Source organism: Choloepus didactylus, chromosome 6 (assembly GCF_015220235.1).
Source record: "Choloepus didactylus isolate mChoDid1 chromosome 6, mChoDid1.pri, whole genome shotgun sequence".
In the NCBI taxonomy this organism is placed as follows: domain Eukaryota; kingdom Metazoa; phylum Chordata; class Mammalia; order Pilosa; family Megalonychidae; genus Choloepus; species Choloepus didactylus.
In genome coordinates this window covers 118,978,187-119,001,052 of record NC_051312.1, presented here as the reverse complement: position 1 = coordinate 119,001,052, position 22,866 = coordinate 118,978,187, and the positions used below count along the sequence as shown (strand labels likewise).

General features: G+C 33.3%; 1 protein-coding gene across 1 annotated transcript in view; it reads right to left on the bottom strand.

Annotated features, from left to right (window-relative positions):
• Positions 1 to 22,866, bottom strand: part of DYNC2H1 (dynein cytoplasmic 2 heavy chain 1) — a 419,160-nt gene that overhangs the window by 384,221 nt on the left and 12,073 nt on the right. Inside the window, exons 8-19 of the mRNA XM_037841237.1 lie at positions 22,669 to 22,782; positions 22,369 to 22,480; positions 21,958 to 22,082; positions 20,621 to 20,796; positions 18,460 to 18,655; positions 16,032 to 16,127; positions 11,872 to 12,024; positions 11,146 to 11,244; positions 9,934 to 10,073; positions 9,622 to 9,850; positions 8,631 to 8,758; positions 4,012 to 4,127 (exon numbers count right to left, since the gene is read on the bottom strand). Of these exons, the coding sequence (XP_037697165.1) occupies positions 4,012 to 4,127; positions 8,631 to 8,758; positions 9,622 to 9,850; positions 9,934 to 10,073; positions 11,146 to 11,244; positions 11,872 to 12,024; positions 16,032 to 16,127; positions 18,460 to 18,655; positions 20,621 to 20,796; positions 21,958 to 22,082; positions 22,369 to 22,480; positions 22,669 to 22,782 (1,684 nt within the window). The remainder of the gene's footprint in view (positions 1 to 4,011; positions 4,128 to 8,630; positions 8,759 to 9,621; positions 9,851 to 9,933; positions 10,074 to 11,145; positions 11,245 to 11,871; positions 12,025 to 16,031; positions 16,128 to 18,459; positions 18,656 to 20,620; positions 20,797 to 21,957; positions 22,083 to 22,368; positions 22,481 to 22,668; positions 22,783 to 22,866) is intronic.

Genomic DNA, 22,866 nt, shown 5'->3' with positions numbered 1-22,866 from the left:
TAAATCTCCTAGAAGATAATGTAGGAAAACATCTTCAAGACCTTGTATTAGGCGGCCACTTCCTAGACTTTACACCCAAAGCACAAGCAACAAAAGAAAAAATAGATAAATGGGAACTCCTCAAGCTTAGAAGTTTCTGCACCTCAAAGGAATTTCTCAACAAGGTAAAGAGGCAGCCAACTCAATGGGAAAAAATTTTTGGAAACCATGTATCTGACAAAAGACTGATATCTTGCATATAGAAAGAAATCCTACAACTCAATGACAATAGTACAGACAGCCCAATTATATAATGGGCAAAAGTTATGCGAAGACAGTTCTCTGAAGAGGAAATACAAATGGCCAAGAAACACATGAAAAAATGTTCAGCTTCACTAGCAATTAGATGCAAATTAAGACCACAATGACATACCATCTAACACCAATTAGAATGGCTGCCATTAAACAAACAGGAAACTACAAATGCTGGAGAGGATGTGGAGAAATTGGAACTCTTATTCATTGTTGGTGGGACTGTATAATGGTTCAGCCACTCTGGAAGTCAGTCTGGAGTTCCTTAGAAAACTAGATATAGAGTTACCATTCGATCCAGCGATTGCACTTCTCGGTATATACCCGGAAGATCGGAAAGCAGTAACACGAACAAATATCTGCACGCCAATGTTCGTAGCAGCATTATTCACAATTGCCAAGAGATGGAAACAACCCAAATGTCCTTCAACAGATGAGTGGATAAATAAAATGTGGTATATACACACGATGGAATACTACACGGCAGTAAGAAGAATGATCTCGTGAAACATATGACACCATGGATGAACCTTGAAGACATAATGCTGAGCGAAATAAGCCAGGCACAAAAAGAGAAATATTATATGCTACCACTAATGTGAACTTTGAAAAATGTAAAACAAATGGTTTATAATGTAGAATGTAGGGGAACTAGCAATAGAGAGCAATTAAGGAAGGGGGAACAATAATCCAAGAAGAACAGATAAGCTATTTAACGTTTTGGGGATGCCCAGGAATGATTATGGTCTGTTAATTTCTGATGGATATAGTAGGAGCAAGTTCACAGAAATGTTGCTATATTAGGTAACTTTCTTGGGGTAAAGTAGGAACATGTTGGAAGTTAAGCAGTTATCTTAGGTTAGTTGTCTTTTTCTTACTCCCTTGTTATGGTCTCTTTGAAATGTTCTTTTATTGTATGTTTGTGTTTTTTGTGTTTTTTTTTCATACAATTGATTTAAAAAAGAAAAAGGTTAAAAAAAAAAAAAAAAAAAAAACAAGGAAAAAATATGCAGAGCCCCCTTGAGGAGCCTGTGGAGAATGCAGGGGTATTGGCCTACCCCACCTGGATGGTTGCTAACATGACCACAGACATAGGGGACTGGTGGTTTGATGGGTTGAGCCCTCTACCATAGGTTTTACCCTTGGGAAGACGGTTGCTGCAAAGGAGAGGCTAGGCCTCCCTATAATTGTGCCTAAGAGCCTCCTCCCGAATGCCTCTTTGTTGCTCAGATGTGGCCCTCTCTCTCTAGCTAAGCCAACTTGAAAGGTGAAATCACTGCCCTCCCCACTACGTGGGATCAGACACCCAGGGGAGTGAATCTCCCTGGCAACGTGGAATATGACTCCCGGGGAGGAATGTAGACCCGGCATCGTGGGACGGAGAACATCTTCTTGACCAAAAGAGGGATGTGAAAGGAAATGAAATAAGCTTCAGTGGCAGAGAGATTCCAAAAGGAGCCGAGAGGTCACTCTGGTGGGCACTCTTACGCACAATTTAGACAACCCTTTTTAGGTTCTAAAGAATTGGGGTAGCTGGTGGTGGATACCTGAAACTATCAAACTACAACCGAGAACCCATGAATCTCGAAGACAACTGTATAAAAATGTAGCTTATGAGGGGTGACAGTGGGATTGGGAAAGCCATAAGGACCACACTCCACTTTGTCTAGTTTATGGATGGATGAGTAGAAAAATAGAGGAAGGAAACAAACAAACAAAGGTACCCAGTGTTCTTTTTTACTTCAATTGCTCTTTTTCACTTTATTATTCTTGTTATTTTTGTGTGTGTGCTAATGAAGGTGTCAGGGATTGATTTAGGTGATGAATGTACAACTATGTAATGGTACTGTGAACAATCGAATGTACGATTTGTTTTGTATGACTGTGTGGTATGTGAATATATCTCAATAAAATGAAGATTTAAAAAAAAAAATTACCATATGAGTATATGCTACTAGGTATATACTCAGAAGATCTGAAAGTAGGGACATGAACAGATATTTTCTCACTGATGTTCAAAGCAGCATTATTCACAATTGCCAAAAGACGGAAACAACCCAAGTGCCCATCAACCGATGAATGGATAAACAGTAAGGTAAAGACATACAATGGAGTATTATTCAGCAGTAAGAAGGAATGAAGTCCTGATGCATTTGACAACATGGATGAACCTGGAAGATATTATGTTGAGTGAAATAAGCCAGGAGCAAAGGACAAATATTGTATGATCTCACTAATATGATCTAATTCAATAAACAAACTCATAGAGTTAAAATCTAGAATATAGGTTACTGGGAGATAGAATGAGGATAGAGAATGGGGAGCTGAGGCTTAATTTGGGCAGAATTTTTAACTATGTTGATGGTAAATGTTTAGAAATGGATAGATGTGATGGTAGCACATTACTGTGAGTGTAAGTAACAGCACTGATTTATATGTGTGATTGTGGTAAGAGAGGAAGTTTAGGGTTGTGTATGTCATTAGAAGCAAAGTGGATGATAAAACATGGGACTGTATAACAGTGAACCTTCTTGTGGTTGATGACTAGGGTTAATAGCACAAATGTAAGAATTTCTTCAATGAAATAAGACAAATGTACATCACTATTACAAGGTGTTAACAACAGGGTGGTATATGGGGGAAAATACAGCTAATTCAAACTATGGACTGTAAGTTAATGGTAATATTTTTAATATTCTTTCACTGACTATAACAATGATACCAAACAAATACTTACTGTAAACAATAAGACGGTATTTCTTTTGGGGGGTTTTCTTTTTGGAGTAATGAAAATGTTCTAAAATTTACTTTGGTGATGGATATACAACTCTATGAATATACTGTAAGCCATGTATTATACACTTTGGATGGATTGAATGGTGTGTGAACACATCTCAATAAAACCGCTTTAAAAAAAAAAAAAGGAAAGAAGTTCTGAAGCATGCAACAACATAGATGAACCTTAAGGACTTTATGCTGAGTAAAATAAGCCAGAAACAAAAGACACGTATTGAATGATCTCACTGATATGAACTAATTATAAACTCTTGGAGTTAGAATACAGAATATAGATAACCAGGGGATAGATTAGGGTTACAGAATGGGGAATTGATGTTTAATTTGTACAGAATTTCTATGTAGGTTGATTTTGTAAAGGTTTGGAAATGAATAGTAGTGATGGTAGCCCATTATAGTAAATGTAATTAACAGCACTGAATTATATAGGTGAATGTCATTAAAAGGGGAAACTTTAGTTCATATATGTTACTAGAATAAAAAATTAAAAGATCAAGCATAGAACTGTATAACACAGTGAACCTGTTTTAGACAATGGACTATACTTTATAGTATAAGAATGTTCTTTCATGAATTATAACAAATGTATAACACTAATTTAAGGTGCTAATAATAAGGTGGTAAATGGAAAAAAAAAATACATCAATGTAAACTATGGAATGACAGTAAATACTATTATTTTAATAATTTTTCATCAATTGTAACAAAGGTAACAAATGTTTAAAAAAAATGGTTCAATTACAAAAAATTGCTATCAATTATAAGAAATGTTCCACACAAATGCAAGGTGTTGGTGATGGGGCAGTGTATGGGAATTCTGTTATTTATGCATGACTGGTTTGTAAACCCACAACTTTTCTAATAAAAAATTTCAAAATAAAAAAAAGTAAAAAGAAAAAAAAAAAAAAATTGTAATGTCTTTACCCTGGATGGACTTCCTCAAAGAAAGAACAAGCAAATCAAATAGCTTCTGGATGAGATCATCAATCACAGTCTTCACAGGGTTGCAATTAATATTTAAACAATCCACCTTGACAGTACTGAAAAATGCCAATGGACATATTTTGAAACGAAAATGATTAATTAGAATAAAAGTCTCATTATAACATTAGAATGATTTTGAATAATACAGTTCATATCCTAAGTTAAAATATTATTGTGATCTTTAAGCATGTTTCTATTTCATTTAGCAAAAATGCCTTGTACACACTTTAAAAGTTTTAAATTGAACAATAATTTCATTATAATATATAATTTTTAATCATCCAAGTATGGTTTAAAAAGTAGCATATTTTGAATTACTAAGGAATCAATGTGAATATTTTTAAATAAACACTCTACTTACCACAGCATGAAATTTGCTTACTTAAGTATATATAAAATAAACACTATTCTGCAGTCGAATATGAACAATAAAAGAAAGGAAATAAAGAAAGACAGAAAATGAATATAGATTATTAAGGCACTAGAACAATAAAACAATTAAATACCAATTTACACTGATCAAACTGACAAAGCTTTAATGAATTGTTAATTCTTAATCTTTAACAGTATACACAAAAGGAAAACTCTCAGAAGTATTAGTGAGAGTATAAAATAACGCAACTTTTGTGAAGAGTAATTTAGCAATATGCATCAAATATTTTTAAATACACATATTCTTTGTCTTGACAACTCCTTCTTTTAAATTATCCTAAAGAAGTTTCAAGATTTATACGTAATTATTTTTATCAAAGCATTAATTATATAGCAAAAAAATAGAAACCAGCTAAATACAAAAATGGCTAAATAAATTATTATAAATCCATTCAGCGGAATATTGTAGAACATTAAAAATCAATCATATTATTGAGGAGTAGGTAATAACATGGCAAAATACTAATGAAATAGTGTTAAATGAAAAGAGCAGGATTAAATATGATCCAAATTTTGTAAATATATGCATCAACATGTCCAAAACCATCAAACATTAACAGTGATTGTCTTTGTATTTTGGTATATTTTTAAAAATTTATAAAATGAACATATACTATTTTAATAATCAGAAAAAAATATATATTTTTAAGAAAATTAATATTTTGCATGGCACCCTTAAAATTGTAATTTCTAAGCAAACAGAAGTTGAACCAGCCTCACTCATCTGTGGAAAATCTCACAGTCAAACTATACAAAGTTAAAGGAAAAAAAAAAGTCTGGAAATTTTTGTCAGAAAGGTTATTTAGAAAGCTACATGCCCTTTTTAAAGAATAGAGCCAGGTGATATTCTTAGGAAGCAAGGTGTATATGCCAAATAGCTATAGTTTCATACTAAACAAATAATTGTCTTTTAAAAGTTTATTTATTTATTTATTCCCAATAACCCACTAGCTGGAGAGGTTTAAACTCTAGTTCTAAACCACCAAAAGATATGAGCCAATTTGCCTGATATATGAAGTTACATGATTTCTCAAATTCTGATACATAGTCATGGCTTCATGATACATGAAGGGAGATGATTTTCAAAACATAAAAAAAATTAATTAACTCCCAGGGGAATGAATCAATCTCCCTGGCAATGTGGGACACGACTCCCAGGAATGAGCCTGGCCCTGGCATCAACAAGGGATTGAAAATGTATTCTTGACCAAAAGGGGGGAAAGAAAGATAACAAAATAAGGTTACAGTGGCTAAGAGATCTCAAATAGAGTAGAAAGGCTATCCTGGAGGTTTCTCTTATGCAAGCTCCAGCTAGATATTCCAAATGGCCACAGTATGCCAAGCCCTAACCAACAGTAGTCCCAAAATACCTAGGTCCCTATCTGAGATTCCATAAAAGATTCACACACCAAGTTTTATCTCTCAGAAACTTAAATCCACCAGAGTTCTCCTATGCCAGACAAGTCCTAAAACCCAGAGGCAGTAGCCTCTTCAAGAACAATAATCAGATGTGGCCCCCTTCCCCATAATGTCAACACTCCCTATCTATATTAACAAGTTGAAGAGGTCACTGTCTAGACAACCCTGAAGATCAAGAAAAGTGATTAAATGAGAGGAAGGGGTAGCAACAGACAAGAGAGAATTTAACAAAGGATTACAAATACCAAATCTTAATATAAACATATTATATTAGATGCTAGGATATTAGAATAGCTAGAAAGAAATAACTAAAATGGTGGAACTGTAACCTATAACATTCTTTGAAATTTGCTCTATAGCTATTTGTTGAATTGCACTTTGAAAGTTATCACTTTTCTGTATATATTCTATATTTCACAATAAGGAAATAACTGAAACTGTGGAATTGTAACCCATAACATTTTTGGACATTACCTATATAACTGCTTATTGAGCTGTACTTTGAAAGTTAACACCTTTCTGTATATATGTGGTATTTTATAATAAGGAAATAACTGAAATTGTGTAACTGTAATCCATAATATTCCATGAAATATGCTCTCTACTTGTTAAATCGTATTTTGGAAGTTATCATTGTTATGTATATATGTTAAAGTTCACAATAAAAAAATGCATTAAAAATTAATTAAACTGTCTTTTGCTAATGAATTAACATAAAGTGAAGAATTACAGCAAAGAAGTTTTACTCACTGACTGTAGGCAAGATGGTATACATCTTTCATTTGAAAATACTCATATCCAACTGAAGCTCCATTAACAATAGATAAAAGGGAAGATAGCCAGTAGAATATCAAAGATGCCTACCCAAAAATTATTTCCTTACTACAGTATCTGAAACACACTATTAGAATGTGGCTTTTCTTATCTTATCTCCTAAAAAGAATCTCTAAAATAAATGTGTGTGTGTGTGCGTGCATTAGCTTAGATGGATAAATGCTAATTTATCATCAAGAAACAAGAAAATGGAAAATGGGATATAGGACAGGCATACTGTTTTTTGTTTTGTTTAGCTTTGGCAGGGAAGGATAATTACAAAAGCCGTGGCCCGTAAAGGACAAAAGAAAGTACTGGTAGTAGACACCACTGAGCAGTTAGTCAAAGAATGATTGATAAGACAGAGATCAAAGACAGGAGCCAACAAAAAAGGGAATCCCCACAAACAGGTACTACAAAAACAATATCTTTTTCTTACTTGGAATTTATGTTAATGGTACTACCATTACCACAATCATCCAAGCTCAAACCCTCAAGTGATTTGCCTCTTCTCTATCCCTCATTCCTCATCTCCTTCCATTAAATAAAGCCTCTTAAGTTCTCATAATATTTCCCCCTTTCCATTTTGAGTACCAAAAACTTAATTCAATTAATTATTACTTTTGGACCACTTCCGAATAGTCTCCCTGCCTCCAGGATCTCTTTATTCCACCCCTAAATGCATTATTTCCAATTAACTTCCCTAAAGTACAGCTTTGGTACTGGCACCCTCCTATTCAGAAACCTGCAATAGCTAACCATTCCAAATGAATAAAATCCAAATTCCCTATTTTGAAATTTAAGACTCTTCCAAATTTGTACCTTATCTACTCCATTTTAGGATCATCTCCCTCTACTCCCTAATAAAACATTAACTCTTGTCATATTCTCAATTAGCAACTCCATATTTTTGGCATACAAATAACTCTTCTGAGAGACTGTGCTCTAACCTCCATTCTCATTTTCATCTGTCAAAATTCTAGTTCCACAGTTACTATGTTAATGAAACCTTCCCTGATTTTGCCCCAAATGGATGGGATGTCCTCATCCTCTGAATCCCCATACTCTGGTTCAATCTTCGATATGGAATACAGAGTATTCTACCTGTTATTAATAGTAATAATTAAGAACTAATATTCATTGGCAACTATACCAGTATTCTGCATACAAATTGCTCATTTAATTACTAAAAAATCTATGAGATAAATATTGTTGTAACTATTTCAAACCTGAAGAAACTGAGGTTCACAGAATTAAACAGGTGTCCAAATCACAGCTGGTAAGAGCCATTTAATGCCAGAGTCCACTCTCTTAACTCCTGTGTGTGCTTGACTTAATCATCAAATCCACTTGACTTACTGCACTATGAGAGACTAAGCAACTTGATCGCAGGTACAATGTTATCTTCATCTTTCTATAACCCCACAGCACAAGGCTTTGTAGGTTATAAACGCTCACCAAATACTTATTTAAAGAATGAATAAATGAATTGATAAAAGTGATATTATCATTTGTAGGAAATATGTGCACATTCAGATAAGGCCTTTTATGGAACTTATTGCATAGAATGGTTCCCAGAGATGGGACTTTCAGATAGCAAGGAGATATATTCTCAAGTAGCTGGATTACGAGATGTCCACCAGAGGGTTTCACCCACATTTAGGGCAATACCTAAATAAAATACCACGTTGTGTACTGGGTCTCAGCCAGCAGATCCTCTAGAAGAGAAAGTTGTTATTCTCTGCAATGCTCTGCTCAGATGGTACTCAAGAATGAAAACTGAGATCCAGAAGATGTTAAAGCTGGCTTGACTTCAGTATCATGATTTAGAGTACCCTTACTATCTCATGGCAAAAACTGTCATGGTACATAACTACTACCATAACCTCCAATACCTTGGAAGTCGCTCTACTTCTTTCCCTTTTATTTTCAGTGCTTTAAAATTTTTCTCCCAATCGCGTACAGTAAAGAGATGTTTTTCCACCAGAGCTTCCATATCAACTTGCCCAATCACAATCCATTCCTATTTAAAGAATGAAAACATATTATTAAAGAAAGATAACTTAATAAATTAATGTTTAAAACATCAGGACCCAACTATTAAGATCAATGAAAGGGACAAAAAAGGGATATTCATGTAAATTTCAATTTAAGTAGGGAACATAATCATAATATATATAAGAATAAATAACAAACTATTTAATATGGAAAATGCAGTGATCATAAAACATTTTTGAAGAGACAATAAAAGCCCTTCTTTAGATTCTCTTCTAAAATTGGAAGAGCCACTAGAGGCTGCAAATCTAAAAGTACCCAGATTCACTTAAGTAATTCTAGAAATTTATAATGCAGAAGCAATGTAGTAGCTGTTAAGGAATTGGCCAATTCTCAGTTATATGCCTCAAGAGAAATTACAAATGAGCAACAGATTAGAGTTTGTATTTGGAGTTAGCTGGTATGATGCATTTAAACAGAAGTAAGAAGTTAAATCATCCCAGTTTCATTAACACCTGAAGGTTTCCCTCCATGGACTGCTCTTGATACAAACAATTAAAAAAGGGGAATATTTTCCTGAGAGGAATGAATTAAAATTGGCACAACAGAGTCTTAATCATGTTCCAGGTTGACACAACAATTAAAATTTTTAAAAAACTAGTTTCTCAATCCTACAGAGTAGTCAAAGACTACTCTAAGAAAATTACTCTTTTTTTCTCTTCTGTAACATAAATCTAGGTTGTCTCAGAACCCTCAACTCTGGCTCTCTGGTTTACCATATTTTTTATTTTATGTCATAGAAAATAAACTATGAATTTGTATATTTAACATTAATTCAGCCAGTTAGATGAAATGTGATGACAGAAGGATGGAAAATTGTATGTTCTATACCTTATGTTGGTGTAAAACAGCTGACAACCTTCTAAACAGATCTTCTGCTTTGCTGAAAATAGTCAGAAATCCACTTGCATTTCTATCAATCATAATAGAAAAAATAGATTCATCTCCTGCCTCACCAACTCCCTTAAACTGATTTGGAATGCCGATGAATCTCTTCATTTCTCTATAATATTTAGCCCGGATTTCTTCAAAAGGAGGCCTGAATTGTAATCGTCCTTGTCTAAAATTAAATAAATAACTTTAAAATATAAATTATTGGAAAATTATAGATTGAAAATTAAATTAGAGGTTAAAAAGTCTTACTTGTAAGTTAAGTCTATATTTATATCTGGCAGATTCTCATTAAGTGCTTCTAATCCCATCTGATACTGATGTTCCAGAGCTTTGTACAATTGATGATTCCAGTGCTGCTTCCACGCATGCATGTCACTTGCTTGAAATCCCTAATATGTGTTACATTCAAATGTTAAATCACTTAAAAATTAGGGGTAGAATAGAGCTTTCATTTAATGCTTTCATGTTACATAAAGCACAAGTGTAAGCAAAAATCTTATTTTAAATGTATCTAAAACATGCATCTCCTTAACTGCCACTTTCAGTTTGAGAGTTTTATTTAATCAAATATGAAAACCTATAATTTTAAGGTTAAGAACTTTCTAACATAAATACATGCATATGTATTTATCTTTCTCACATTGGAAGATCAGTAAAATGTAAAAATCAAGTGAATTTATAATTAGATTCTACATTTGAATTTTATGATGCTGGGAAAAAAAACAGTAATAAGAGCAACATTTGTTTTCCTAGTAAGTATAGCACTTCTCTTTCCTTCCTATTCCCTATATATTCCATTTCTTATTTTAAAACCAGAGAAATATGAAGATTAGAACGCTTAGGATAGTTTACATACTCTTTTGCCTCCATACAAACATCAATGTATCAATTCTAATACTTGGCTTTTGTTTTTTCTTAACATTCTAAGAACTGAAAAATATGTGTAAATGTGTAAGACACCTAACTCATATTCAGCTAAGATCCCATTACCACCTACTATGTGGCAGGTACTGTACTAGACACTTTCACATTCATCATCTCATATCAAAATGTGCACAAAACTGAAATTTTACCAAAAAGAAGGAAAAAAATCTGATCTAGAATTATTTCATTCATTATACTTCTGCCTAAACTTCACTTTGTTCTCTATAGACATCACAATCAACTGAGAGAACAAAAAAAAAATAGGTATTTAAGTGCCAAGTCAGAAAAACTACAAATTCTGAATTGAGGGACCCAACATACCACAACAGAAACAAAAACTTATTTTCACAGTTTTAAATGTAATTCTATTGTTAATTTAGGTTTTTATATGTAATTTAGTCAAAGAATTCTAAAGTTATTAGGAATTTATTAGTAAAGATATAAAGACAACATTTATGAACTTCTCATAAATTCATATATTCACATTCTGATGAGATTATATTTCAAAGTGTAGACACAAAGTAAAATATATTTTACCTGCGCTTCTACACTTGCTAAACCAGTTCTCAGTTCTTGTAGTCCATCTTTCCAACGCTGTTGCTGTCGAAGCAGATCAATATTCATAAGAACTACCACCTATTAAAAATGAGAGCCAGTCTCAAAGCACCACCCAAAATATAGCAACTTTGCAGCAGAGAAAAAACTGACAGACACCACCTTAACAAAGTAATCAAGTTAGCTTAGCCTATAATAAAACACATCATATCACTCCTGATATGATGCACTGAGAAAGGCAAAACAACACATCTGTAATATTCCTGCCAAAATTGCATAACCTCTATCTAATTATTAAAAAACATCATATAAACCCAAATTAAGAGACATTCTACAAAATAACTGACCAGTACTCATCAAAAGTATCAAGGTCATGAAAGATAAGGAAAGACTGAGGAGGAAGAGATATATGGAGACAAAACAACTAAATGCAAAGTGGGAGCTTGGACTGGATCTTGGAAAAAGAAAAAGGATGTTAATGAAAACAGCTGTAAATTCAAAACTATTTCCTGGTTTTGATAACTGTACTACGGTTATATAGTGTTAATATTAGTGGAGGCTGGGTGAAGGGCAAGGTGAACATTCTACACTATTTTTGCAACTTTTTTTAAGTATAAAATTATTTCAAAAAGTTGTTTAAAACTATATCATGATTACTTTTGAATAAAACTATTCATAGATTATTCAATTTTATAAATAAAATATTACCTTTTCACAAAATGTAGTATGCCATTTTCTCAGTTTTCGATTTTCAGTTGCAAGTCGTTCAGCAGCATTTTGGAGTTTTTGGATGTAACCTTCTAATTCTTTAGGATTATCCCAAGTAATCTGTGACTTTCCCCCACTTCCTGCTTTTGCATTCTAGGGTACAACAAATGCCATTTAGTATTTAAATAGCATTTCTTTTTCCAAAAGGTTGAATATTCTACATCATAAGTGCAAATATTCCTAACACTGACATACAATAAAGAGGGCATATAATAATTTTTCCATTTTATAAATGATAAGAAAGTCTGGCCAAGATGGAAGAGCCCCCATTGCCCTCGGATCCTCCCTCTTACAACTTAAAGCCTGGTTATAACACAACAAACATATATAGAAAGATTCTGAAATGTAGGAAGCAAAAGGCAGACAGCTTAAGAAACTCAGGAACTGAGGAACGATATACAAGAAGTTCCCTGGTTTTCCTTATTTCCTCCCATATATCCAAGACAGGGTGCTGGTGAGGTCTCTAACACAGAACTGCCCACAGTCACAGATAAAAAGTTCCAGGAGAAGCTGTTCCCTCTAGCCAAAGGACTAGGGAAAGGGTGGCCTAACAACAGAAAACCTTTAGAGCAACACCCATCCTACTCTAGCCAAACACCAGTGGGAAAAAACCATACTCTCTCCTGGTTTCAGTTCCTCAAGCAGGGAACTGATCTTCTGTTTCCTACCTAGCAGAAGCAGGTGGCTAAGCTCCAATTCCCTGCCAGATGTAGTGTTAACAGGGCTGAATGGGAATATGAGCTTCTGACCCCACCCTGCAGCAATACAGTAGAATGAATCAGTCCTCCACTTCCTCTTTCCCTGGTATCAATGGGGTCCAGCAGGGAGCTAAGCTTACACACCCACTTGTAGACAATGAGGCAGTGTAAGTCAATGCCCCACTTTCATAGAGATGTCAGTGGGGCCAAAAAGGAAGCTGAACTTCTACCCTACACCTCTGCAATGAGGGAGGGTGAATCAGTGCTCCATTTCTTTCGAATGGTATCAGCAAGGCACAGCAGGAAACTAAACATACACATCTACCTGGCCCTCTTGCTATACCTCAACAAAGGGACTGTCTGCTAAAATGAGATTAAATAGAAGGAACCATCTCCAAATATAATACCGAAAATGTTCAGAATAGAATAAAAAATTCATTTGTTATACCGAGAACTACAAAAATCACAACATGAATGAGAAAAAACAATTGACAGACTCCAACACCTAAATGAATCTGATGTTGAAATTATCTGGCAAGAATTTTTAAAGCAGCCATCAAAAAATGCTTCAACAAGCCATTACAAAATTTCTTGAAACAAACAAACAAAAGAAACCCAGAAAATCTCAACAAATAAACAGAATTACAAAGAATCAAATAAAAGTACAGAAGTGAGAAATACAATAACCAAAATTTTAAAACTCACTGGATGGGTTCAATAGTAAAATGGAGGTATCAGAAGATAGAATCAGAGAACTTGAGGAGAGAGAAAATAATTTACCCAATCTGAAAAACAGAGAAAATAGACTGAAAAAAAAATGAACAGAGTTCAGGGACAAGTTGAACAATAAGAAAAGTACTAATATACATATCATTGGCATCCCAAAAGGAGAGGAGAGAAAGAAGGAAATGGAAAACGCATTCAGAAAAATGAGTAAAAATTTTCCAAATTTGGCAAAAGACATAAATCCACATATTCAAGAAGCCAAATGAACCCCAAATAGGATAAACCTAAATAATGTAATACCAAGACACATCCTATTTAAACTTTTGAAAGCTAAAGACAAAGAAAAACTCTTGAAAGCAGCCAGAGAGACACAAACCATCATCATTTATAAGGGAGCACCAATTCAGATGATAGATTTCTCAGCTGAAACCATGGAGGCCAAAAGGAAGTTGAACAACAGCTTTAAAGTGCCAAAAGAAAAGAATTACTAAGCTTAAATTTATATACAGCAAAAACATCCTTCAAGAATGAAAGGGAAATAAAGACAATCTCAAACAAAGCAAATGAACAAAATTTGTCACAAGCAAATGTGCCCCTAAAGCATGGCTAACAGAAGTGTCCTAAATAGGAAGGAAATGATAACAGAAGGCCTGGAACTTCAGAAAGGAGAGAAGAACACTGGGATGAGTATATTATATTTATAATAAATTATTCTCCTTCTCATGAGTTTCTTAAGTCAAATTTCATGAATTAAAAATTATAGTACCAGGTGATGTGGTACTCAATGTATGCAGAGGAAATATTTAAGATTAAGACAAATATATTTTTAAAATAGGAGAGAAGGGATCAAAATGGGAGGTTGCTACACTTTACTCAAAGCGTTAAGTGGTAAGACACAGCATGTTGCTGGCATATAGTAAACTCTCAATAAATAGTTAATGAATAATTAAACTGAACTGTTATAATAAATGCAACACAGTACTCTGTAAATCAGTTCAGAAAGCATTTACTGAGTAATTACTATATACTTGCTATTGTGCTAGGTGTGGGAAGTATGAAGATGGATAAATTAGAGTCCCTGCCCTGAGATTATCCTACAAGATAGTAAATGAGCAGAGAATTACACAGAACCTTCATGTTCTCTTCTCCTATTTTAGTCCTTTATCCAATACTATGTCTCTTGAAATGTATATTAAATATAATTATTTACTTCTACTCAATTCCTTGAAATAAGTTTCCTTGTTAGAAAAATCATCGAATATTATTTTGAATATATTTGTTACAGAAGAAAAAGTTCTAAAGGCTTGTAATTAAAACAATCTATATATTAGGTTAAAAAAGACCACAGTATGATCCCATTTTCAAAAAGTATGCTTGTAAATCTAAGAGAAAAATTGATCAAAACAATATACACCATACTGTTAAGAATGGCCATCTCTTAGTGATATGATTATAGGCCTTTTTTATATTTGTTTACCCATAATTTTTGAAGCTCTCCATTATAAACATGTATCAAACTTTTGTAATAAGAAAGATATGTTTTTAATAACATCTGTAATATGAATTATATAACTCCTAGTAAATGTTAAGCCTAAGAATTAGTTTTCAGAAAAGAATCAACATATAGTCCTTACTGCTATCCTTCGAAAGGCCTGCTTACAAGGCTGGCTCTTGGCTGGCAACTGGGAAGCTGAATTTAAGGAGGATTTCTACCACCCTAACTGCTAAAAGTGGCTCAATTTACCAAACTGTTTCTTCAAACAATATGGTTGACACTGGAACAACTGCTTTCCTTCTGGGAATCTGGAATTTTCATACTTGCTAGGCAGAGGGTACTTATATAACCAGCCCCCAATAAAAACCCTGGGCACAAAGAGTCTAATGAGCTTTCTGGTAGGACAATATTTCACGTGTGTTGCTACAATTTGTTACTAGGGGAATGAAGTATGTCCTGCGTGATTCCACTGAAAGAAGAACCCTGGAAGCTTGTATTTGCATTCCTCCAGATTTCATCCCTGTGCCTTTTCAACCCTTGCTGATTTTACTTTGTATCCTTCATGGCAATAAATCACAGCAGTGAATATGACCAAATGCTGAGTCCTGTGAGTCCTCTTTACAAATCATCAAACATGGGAGTGGTCTTGGGGAACCTGACACAACTAGTTACTCACTTTCAAACTTAAAAAGAATAAAAGAGAGTATTCCTCTTCTACTTATTTTTTTAAATATTCTATGTCTGTAAAGACTAGAAATACAGATTTAAAAACTTTAGCGGTCATACAACAATATACACTTTTCTAAATATTGTGGATTATCCTAATTTTGTTTGTGTGGACGTCATATAGAGTAAATAAGTCTTAAAATTTCAAACTGAGAGATGATGGAAAGGCACTAAAAAGTCCTGTATATAAAGACCATAAACTTCAGTGGGTAAGTAAATATAATATCATACAAATTATATTTTATACATATTTATCAGTACCAAAAAAATGTGAAACATCATCATAGTTGAAAAGTAGAGTTGGAGCAAATGCTACTTTTTAAGAGTGAAGGAAGTCATTGGGAAGCAAAATTAAGCCTAGATTAATGGCTACGTTAAGCTGAAGGGTATACCAAAAAACTAAGAAATAAAAACACTTCACATGTAAATCTAAAATAACATAAAAAATCATTTACCTTAATTATCTGTTCAAATGCTAAAGCAGATTGTAACATCATTGGTCTCTGACTTTGAATCATTTGTTGATCGATAGAATTGTAAAAATGTGCCACCTACAAAGAAAAAGACCAATTAGCAATAATCAACAAAAATTTTTAAAATTAAAAATTTTTTTTAAAACATACTTAATTTTTCATTTTTCTTCATTTTTTTAATTATTTGAATGGAAATTTTAATTTTTCTCAATCCTTATCTTTAACAGTTTTTCAATTCCAATATGGTATTTATTTAAGTATTAATATATGCAACCAACAATAAGTACTGAGTTCCTCTAATTTTCCAAGTCATGTCTTAAAGCTAGTTCAAGAAAGATTATAAAACCTGATCCCTGGAATTAAAAAGTTCATAGTCTCATAGAGAAGAGAGGAGACCACTAAAGCATGCTAAGAGCTAAAATATTGAATTCTTAATTACTGCATCCCTCCAAACCTGCTCCTTCCTCTCTTCGTATAAAGCACAATCATTTACTTGTTTCTCAGACAAAAATATCTTCAGAGTCATCTTCAACTTTTTTCTCACATCTTACATCAGCAAAGTCTATTGACTATACTTTCAAAATATATCTGGAACCTAACCACCACATGCCACCACCTCCACCAACACCACACCAATCCAAGCACCCACATCTCTTGCAGAGACCCCTGCAACAGTCTCATAACTGGTCTCTGCTTCGAATCATGACCTCCTATAGTCTTTTCAAAGCAGCCAGACTGGTGTTTTTTAAACATAAATCATTTCTCACCTTTTCCCTACTCAAAATCTTCCAATGCCTTCCAATACGCTTGAGGAAAAAAATACAAAATTCCAAAATTCTTACCCCAAAATCTTTCAGTGGTTTACCAATACACTTAAGAATGAAATTCAAATCTAAATCCCATCCCCTCACCATGGAATATAAGATCCTGCATAAACTGGTTCTTGGCCTGACCACAATCCTCCCTCATTGCACTGTAGCCAAACTAGCCTCCTTGCTGTTACTCTAACATACTGAGTCCTCTCTTGGAACTTTGTGCACGTCATTCTCTCTGCCTGGAATATTATTCTTCCTGATATTTGTGTGGTTCTTTTGCTCATTTTATGCCCTATTTCTTCTCAAATGTTACCTCTTCATCAAGATCTACCCTGACCACCCTACATAAAATAGAAGTCTTTGACACCATCAGAAAAGAATTAACATACAGGCCTGTTTTTCTTCACAGTATTTATCACTACCTAACATCATATTATGTATCTTTGTATTTGCTATCTGTCTCCCCTACTAGAAGGATAGCTCCAAGAACATGGTCTAGCAAACAGTAAGCACTAAATAAATGAATTGAGATACCCACAAGGTAGAGTAATGGAGAAAGCAGAACATTGCCAACTCTACTGAACATAAACGAGAGATTCAGGGAAGATGGGGTTGATACCTTAGAGCCAGATTTTACAGGATAAGTTGAAATTAGACAATAAGATGAGGAAAAAGAAGAGGATTCCACATAAAGGTTATTCACCTGAAAGTGGAACTTACTTGTGTAACCTCAAATAAATAATGTGCATTCATAATAAACAACTCTCATCAGAATATATTTTTGAATACATTTGCAAATACAAAACCAACCGTTTAATAAGAAAATGACTAGATCCCTCTTAGCTACAACAATTAAGCATTAACGGAAGGGACACAGTTACTTCCAGAATCTATGTTCCCCTTTCCCAAATTATTATGTGGATTCCTGAGGTTTTCTTTCAGACGTACCTATCATATGTTCTCCAACTTGGTACCTACCAACACTCTGAAAGTCAAAGAGTCAGATATTTCAACAGCCACAATTATATGTGAGGATCCTAAAAAATACATGCCATGCCAAGAAGATATACAATGAGGTAATAGCAGTTGGCTTTAAACAGGGAAATGGCATAACAGCAAAGTGCAAAAGAGAAAGATTAAGGAAATGACTAGAAACAGAGACCAGTCCTTCAGCCTTGTAATTCTCTAAAAATTTGCCCCTAGAAGACAGGCAGAGGACCCTTTAATTAGAAAGTTCTTTAAGATTCATACAAGTAAGATGAAAGGAAAGAAGGTAAGCAGCCAGGCAGGCAGAAAGGAGAGAGAAGAAAAGAGACAAGAAAGAGAGAGGAAAAGAATAATATTCTATTTTCCAAATGCTTTTGAATGAAAAGAAATAACACTACAACATAAAAACTAATATAATTTCTACATATTTGTATTACAAAGCAAATTTCGTAGCACAGTCATTTAGCAAATCATAATTTCACAAGAATTAGCAGTGCTATCCTATTAGCCTAAAAAAAAATCAAGAGTAGAAAGCAAAGTCCTTAAAATATTCTACTTGAATATAATGAACTCAAAATAGACATGTTTTCAAAAACGTAATTTCATACTTGTTTAAGAATAATTGCTTGCTTGCAGAATTTCTGGGCAATATTTGCAACTTGCTGTATTTTGGCAGGAATAACAAAGCCCAGTGCAGAAAGCTGACGAACTTCTCTGAGAAGAATCACCAAACGATCAGAATAATGTACTTTTAATGACCCGTCATTAGGATCCAATTCCATAATTCGACTGTTAGCCTCAATACTGAAAAGCAAAATGAACATTTTTTTAAGTTTTCATGTTCTCATTCTTTTGACTGATGACTAATACTATACTTTTTACAACTTTTATGTAAGTCGAAGTTAAAGTAAAAAAATTTCTTGAAAAGTATAGTTTCAAAGTTGTGACTTTCTTCACATATTATCTCACAATTCTTTTCTTCATAACAAACTGCAATATCCACATTATCATCACAGTAATATTTCAACCAGTTTTAAAGTCAGAAAAATCAATCTCTTAACCTTCAGCTAGGACTCAAAACTGACATCACACCCACCATAAAGAAAAAAGGTTTCGATTCATCTTCCAGAAGGTACTTTAGATTTTTTTTAATCAGCCTGTCTGCTTTTATTAAAGGAACAATGATAAAGCATATCAAAATAGTTAAGAGTACAGATATTCAAATGTTTTGCTCTTCTACCCTTTACTTCACAACCTAAGGATTGCCCTTTCTCTGTGTTTCACGTAAACGCTCTAAGAACAAATTTGACTCTGGGGTACTCAAATCTGCATGGATTGAAAAAATGCTGAGCTCAACTATGTATAAGGTATTATGTTTTCATCCCCTTTCTTTCAGGATAAGGTTTATATAATGCTCATTCTTTCAAATCACTTTCAAAATTAAGAGAATTTACAGTTACTAAAAAGCAAACAACAAATCTATCCAGATACTTAATAGCACATAAAACAAAGCATAAGAGCAGATCTTTAAAAAGGCTTTAAATGATGATTTAGTCCAAACTTTTCTATATAAAAATAAAGTCTGTCAATGAACTACAACAGTGGCACTTTTTTGCCTTTATTTGAGACTAATCATATTCCTCTGAAACAGACAAAATTAGTTTCTAAATACAACATTTCCCAAAACATGTTCAAAGAACACTGATTTACAGAACAGTAATAGATTTCACACCAAAATAGAGGAGGCAAAGGGGAACTTCATGGCCAAATGGGAAATACTGGGCTGAGCAGAGTTAAACAGCCTTCTTTACAGCAGGGCTGAGACCTTTGGTGTGCTACCAGACAGGGTGGATCTCCAGGGCTAGGGTTGGGGTATAGAAATTTTCCAAATTAGTTGAACACAGCTTTTTTTTTTTTTTTTTGTCTGTCATACATATTTTAGGCCCAGGATAAGAAGATAAGAGTTCAATGGTATACAGTTATAATTATTATGCCTTAACACCCTTTGGTTCCTCTATTCTTCCCCCCAATCCAGAGTTCTAAATATAGGAAAAAAACACAAAATTATTCACTCAGTTTAAGAAGCTACCACTTTTGACCTAATTATCTTTTATAGCAGTAGAGGTGAAATAAACAGAACTTTATATTATGGACACAGGTACTTAAAGAAAGATATGACAAACTTCTAAAAATATAAATATGCTGAGAAAAGTTGACCTGAGGTACAAAGAAACAATGATTTTTTTCTGGATCATCCATTTTAAATTAAATATCTATTAGAATAATTAGGTTAATCAATAAATTAAGTTCAGTACAGCTCAATAAACAGTTACCAAAGCTTTACTATGTTGGGTACCATGAAGAAATATTCTGTTACAAGGAGCTTAAAATTGATAAAATTTTACCATTCACAATACTTATATATATATAATATTAATGTAATATAGCAGAAAATATATATGAATATCAAAAGTAAAAATACATGAAGAGGGGGAAAGTCTAATTCCAAAATGGGAATCTGCAAATCTGAGGAACGGAGGTAAGAAGCAAGGGCACGCAGTTAAATATATCATAAAAATTTTCAACCTTAATTACTTAAAAGTTGATCTAAAACTAACAAAAACAACCACAAAAAAATTAAAGGAAGCCTGAAGCCTGCTGTAGCAAGTAGAGAATAGAGATGATTAATTCTATCTTGCCATTTGGATTTAATAACATAAGAAAAAAAGCTTCTTGTGTAGATTTCACTGTTTAGTACATTATACTTACCACAAACCAGATCTGGAGTCAGATAAACCTGACTGAATATCCCTGGACCAATCATCAAATTGTTCTTGTTCATATAGTTTAAATTGGTCTAAAAGATCTTCAGCACTTCGATGGAATGATCGAAATCCTGACAAGTCAGATAAAAGAGCCTCTGCAATCTTGATCGCATCATCTACCTTAAAAAGTCAAATTACCAGAAAATGAATTATTTAAATTCTAACAAAATTAGCATAAAATAATGACCCTCCTTGACTGATCTATGAATCAGAAATTATAAAAAATAGAAGTTTAAAATTTAACAGGGAATATAAGAACATTAACCCCTACTTTTCTTGAATTATATAAATTCAGACTATCAAAATACAAGAGCATGATCCATACAAGACATAATTTGAATTGTAGGGCAAGGGAATGTCAGGTCCCAAAACGTGTGTGCCCCACAGATTATCAGAGGAAATTCCAATCAATACCTTCAGTAATATTCCTAAACATGTTCAGTAATAATTTTGTCCCTCAGCTACAAATGTCCTGGTTAATGACTCAAACAATAATTAGGCTAATTTGAATGGCAATTAAGGGAGAGAAGTACTTTTCCTCCACAACTGTACAAAAAGCATGGTAGCACCCAGGAAGGTTGACTTGACAAATCAGGCAGAACATTCCAGAACATAAAACACCAAAAATACAAACTTGAATAATTAGAATTCTCAAATATGTTAGCCTTTATAATACTCTGCCTTTTTGTTCTTAATCACAGACCATTTAACCAATATTTATTAAATATGAGTCAAATGCAGGACACTGTATCACATACTAATTAGTAAGTCCACAAGATTTTTAGATCAATTTTAAGATAATCATATGGTCTTAAGTATCACTGCCTTAGGCAATGTTGCCATAATCACCTTTCACCCTTCCTTTAACTTCCTTTCAGTCTAAAGTGATTTTAGCTACATAAACGTGCCTGCAGATACACTTTGCAACTACTAAGATTTTTAAATGCTATATTTTCAAAGGATTTTTTAATGCAGTATAAAGGATGCTTTCCTCTTGAGTAAAGCTTAAAAAAAGAAAGGAAAAGAAAGGAAGAAGACATGTATCCGGAACTACCGCAGCAGGAATGATAAATGATTTGAGAAATCTCTATATGAGGAATGAGAAGAACAATTAGAACCTCCTCAGCAAACTTTTTCAGACATCTACACTTATTAGGTGGATATGCCAAGGAAAACAAAAAGTGTTTTTTAATGCTTTCACTATAATTCTAGAGTGCCTTCTATCTGATTTAATTTAGTATTTTTAAATTAGTATTCTTCAATTTTTATTAAAGCTAATACCTTCAGTTCCAACTGGCGAACCCAAACTATATTATTGACAACTTCTGAAAGATTTTTGCCAGAAAGTGGTCCAGATGCATCACCAGGAATTCCTCGGCACCGATTCTCAAAGTCTAATCGAAAATCTATAAAAATTAATAAAAAATAAAATGATTACACACGTTCAGCAAAGATTTACTAAGCTTATTCCATGAACCAAGCTCTACATAAAATGTTGTATCAACTGAGAAACAGAAGGAAACTAATGTGTTAACCCCAAAAATCTGTCATTTATAAGAGAAATAGTAAATTAATCTTCAGCATATAGATGCAGAATATGAGTATAAATCCCAAATGATGTGCAACAAAGAAAAAAGCAGGCTACAAAAATATTTTATAAAGCAAACACTATAATCTCTGATAAATGCTTACCTTTAACTGAGTCCACAAGTCTTGTCAGTAAGGTTTCTCTTTCTAACATCAATTCTTTGCTTATAGTCGGACGCTTCACCAACTCTTTATATTTCAAAAATGCTTGAAGAAGCTAATATAAAATAAAATACATGTATGTTCATCCAAAATGGATCACCTTAGCAAATATATATAGGGAGATATTAACAGTGAGTTTATTACCTCTTAGTAAAAAAAAAAAAAAAAATATATATATATATGTATATACATATCTCCTAAAATATAGGGAGATGTTAAAAGTGAAATAGTTTAATACTTTACCTGCTGTGGGCTGTCTTGAATTTCTGAAATATAATTTTTCAATTTTCCTGCTATTTTTTGTTCTGCAGGTAAAATAATTTTTTCATATTGAGAGACTGCAGCCTTCCACAAAGGCTAAAACCAATTAAAAATATTGTTAGATTTTAATTATTTACAAAACCAATCTTTAAAAAGAACAGCACAAACAGGAAATTATAT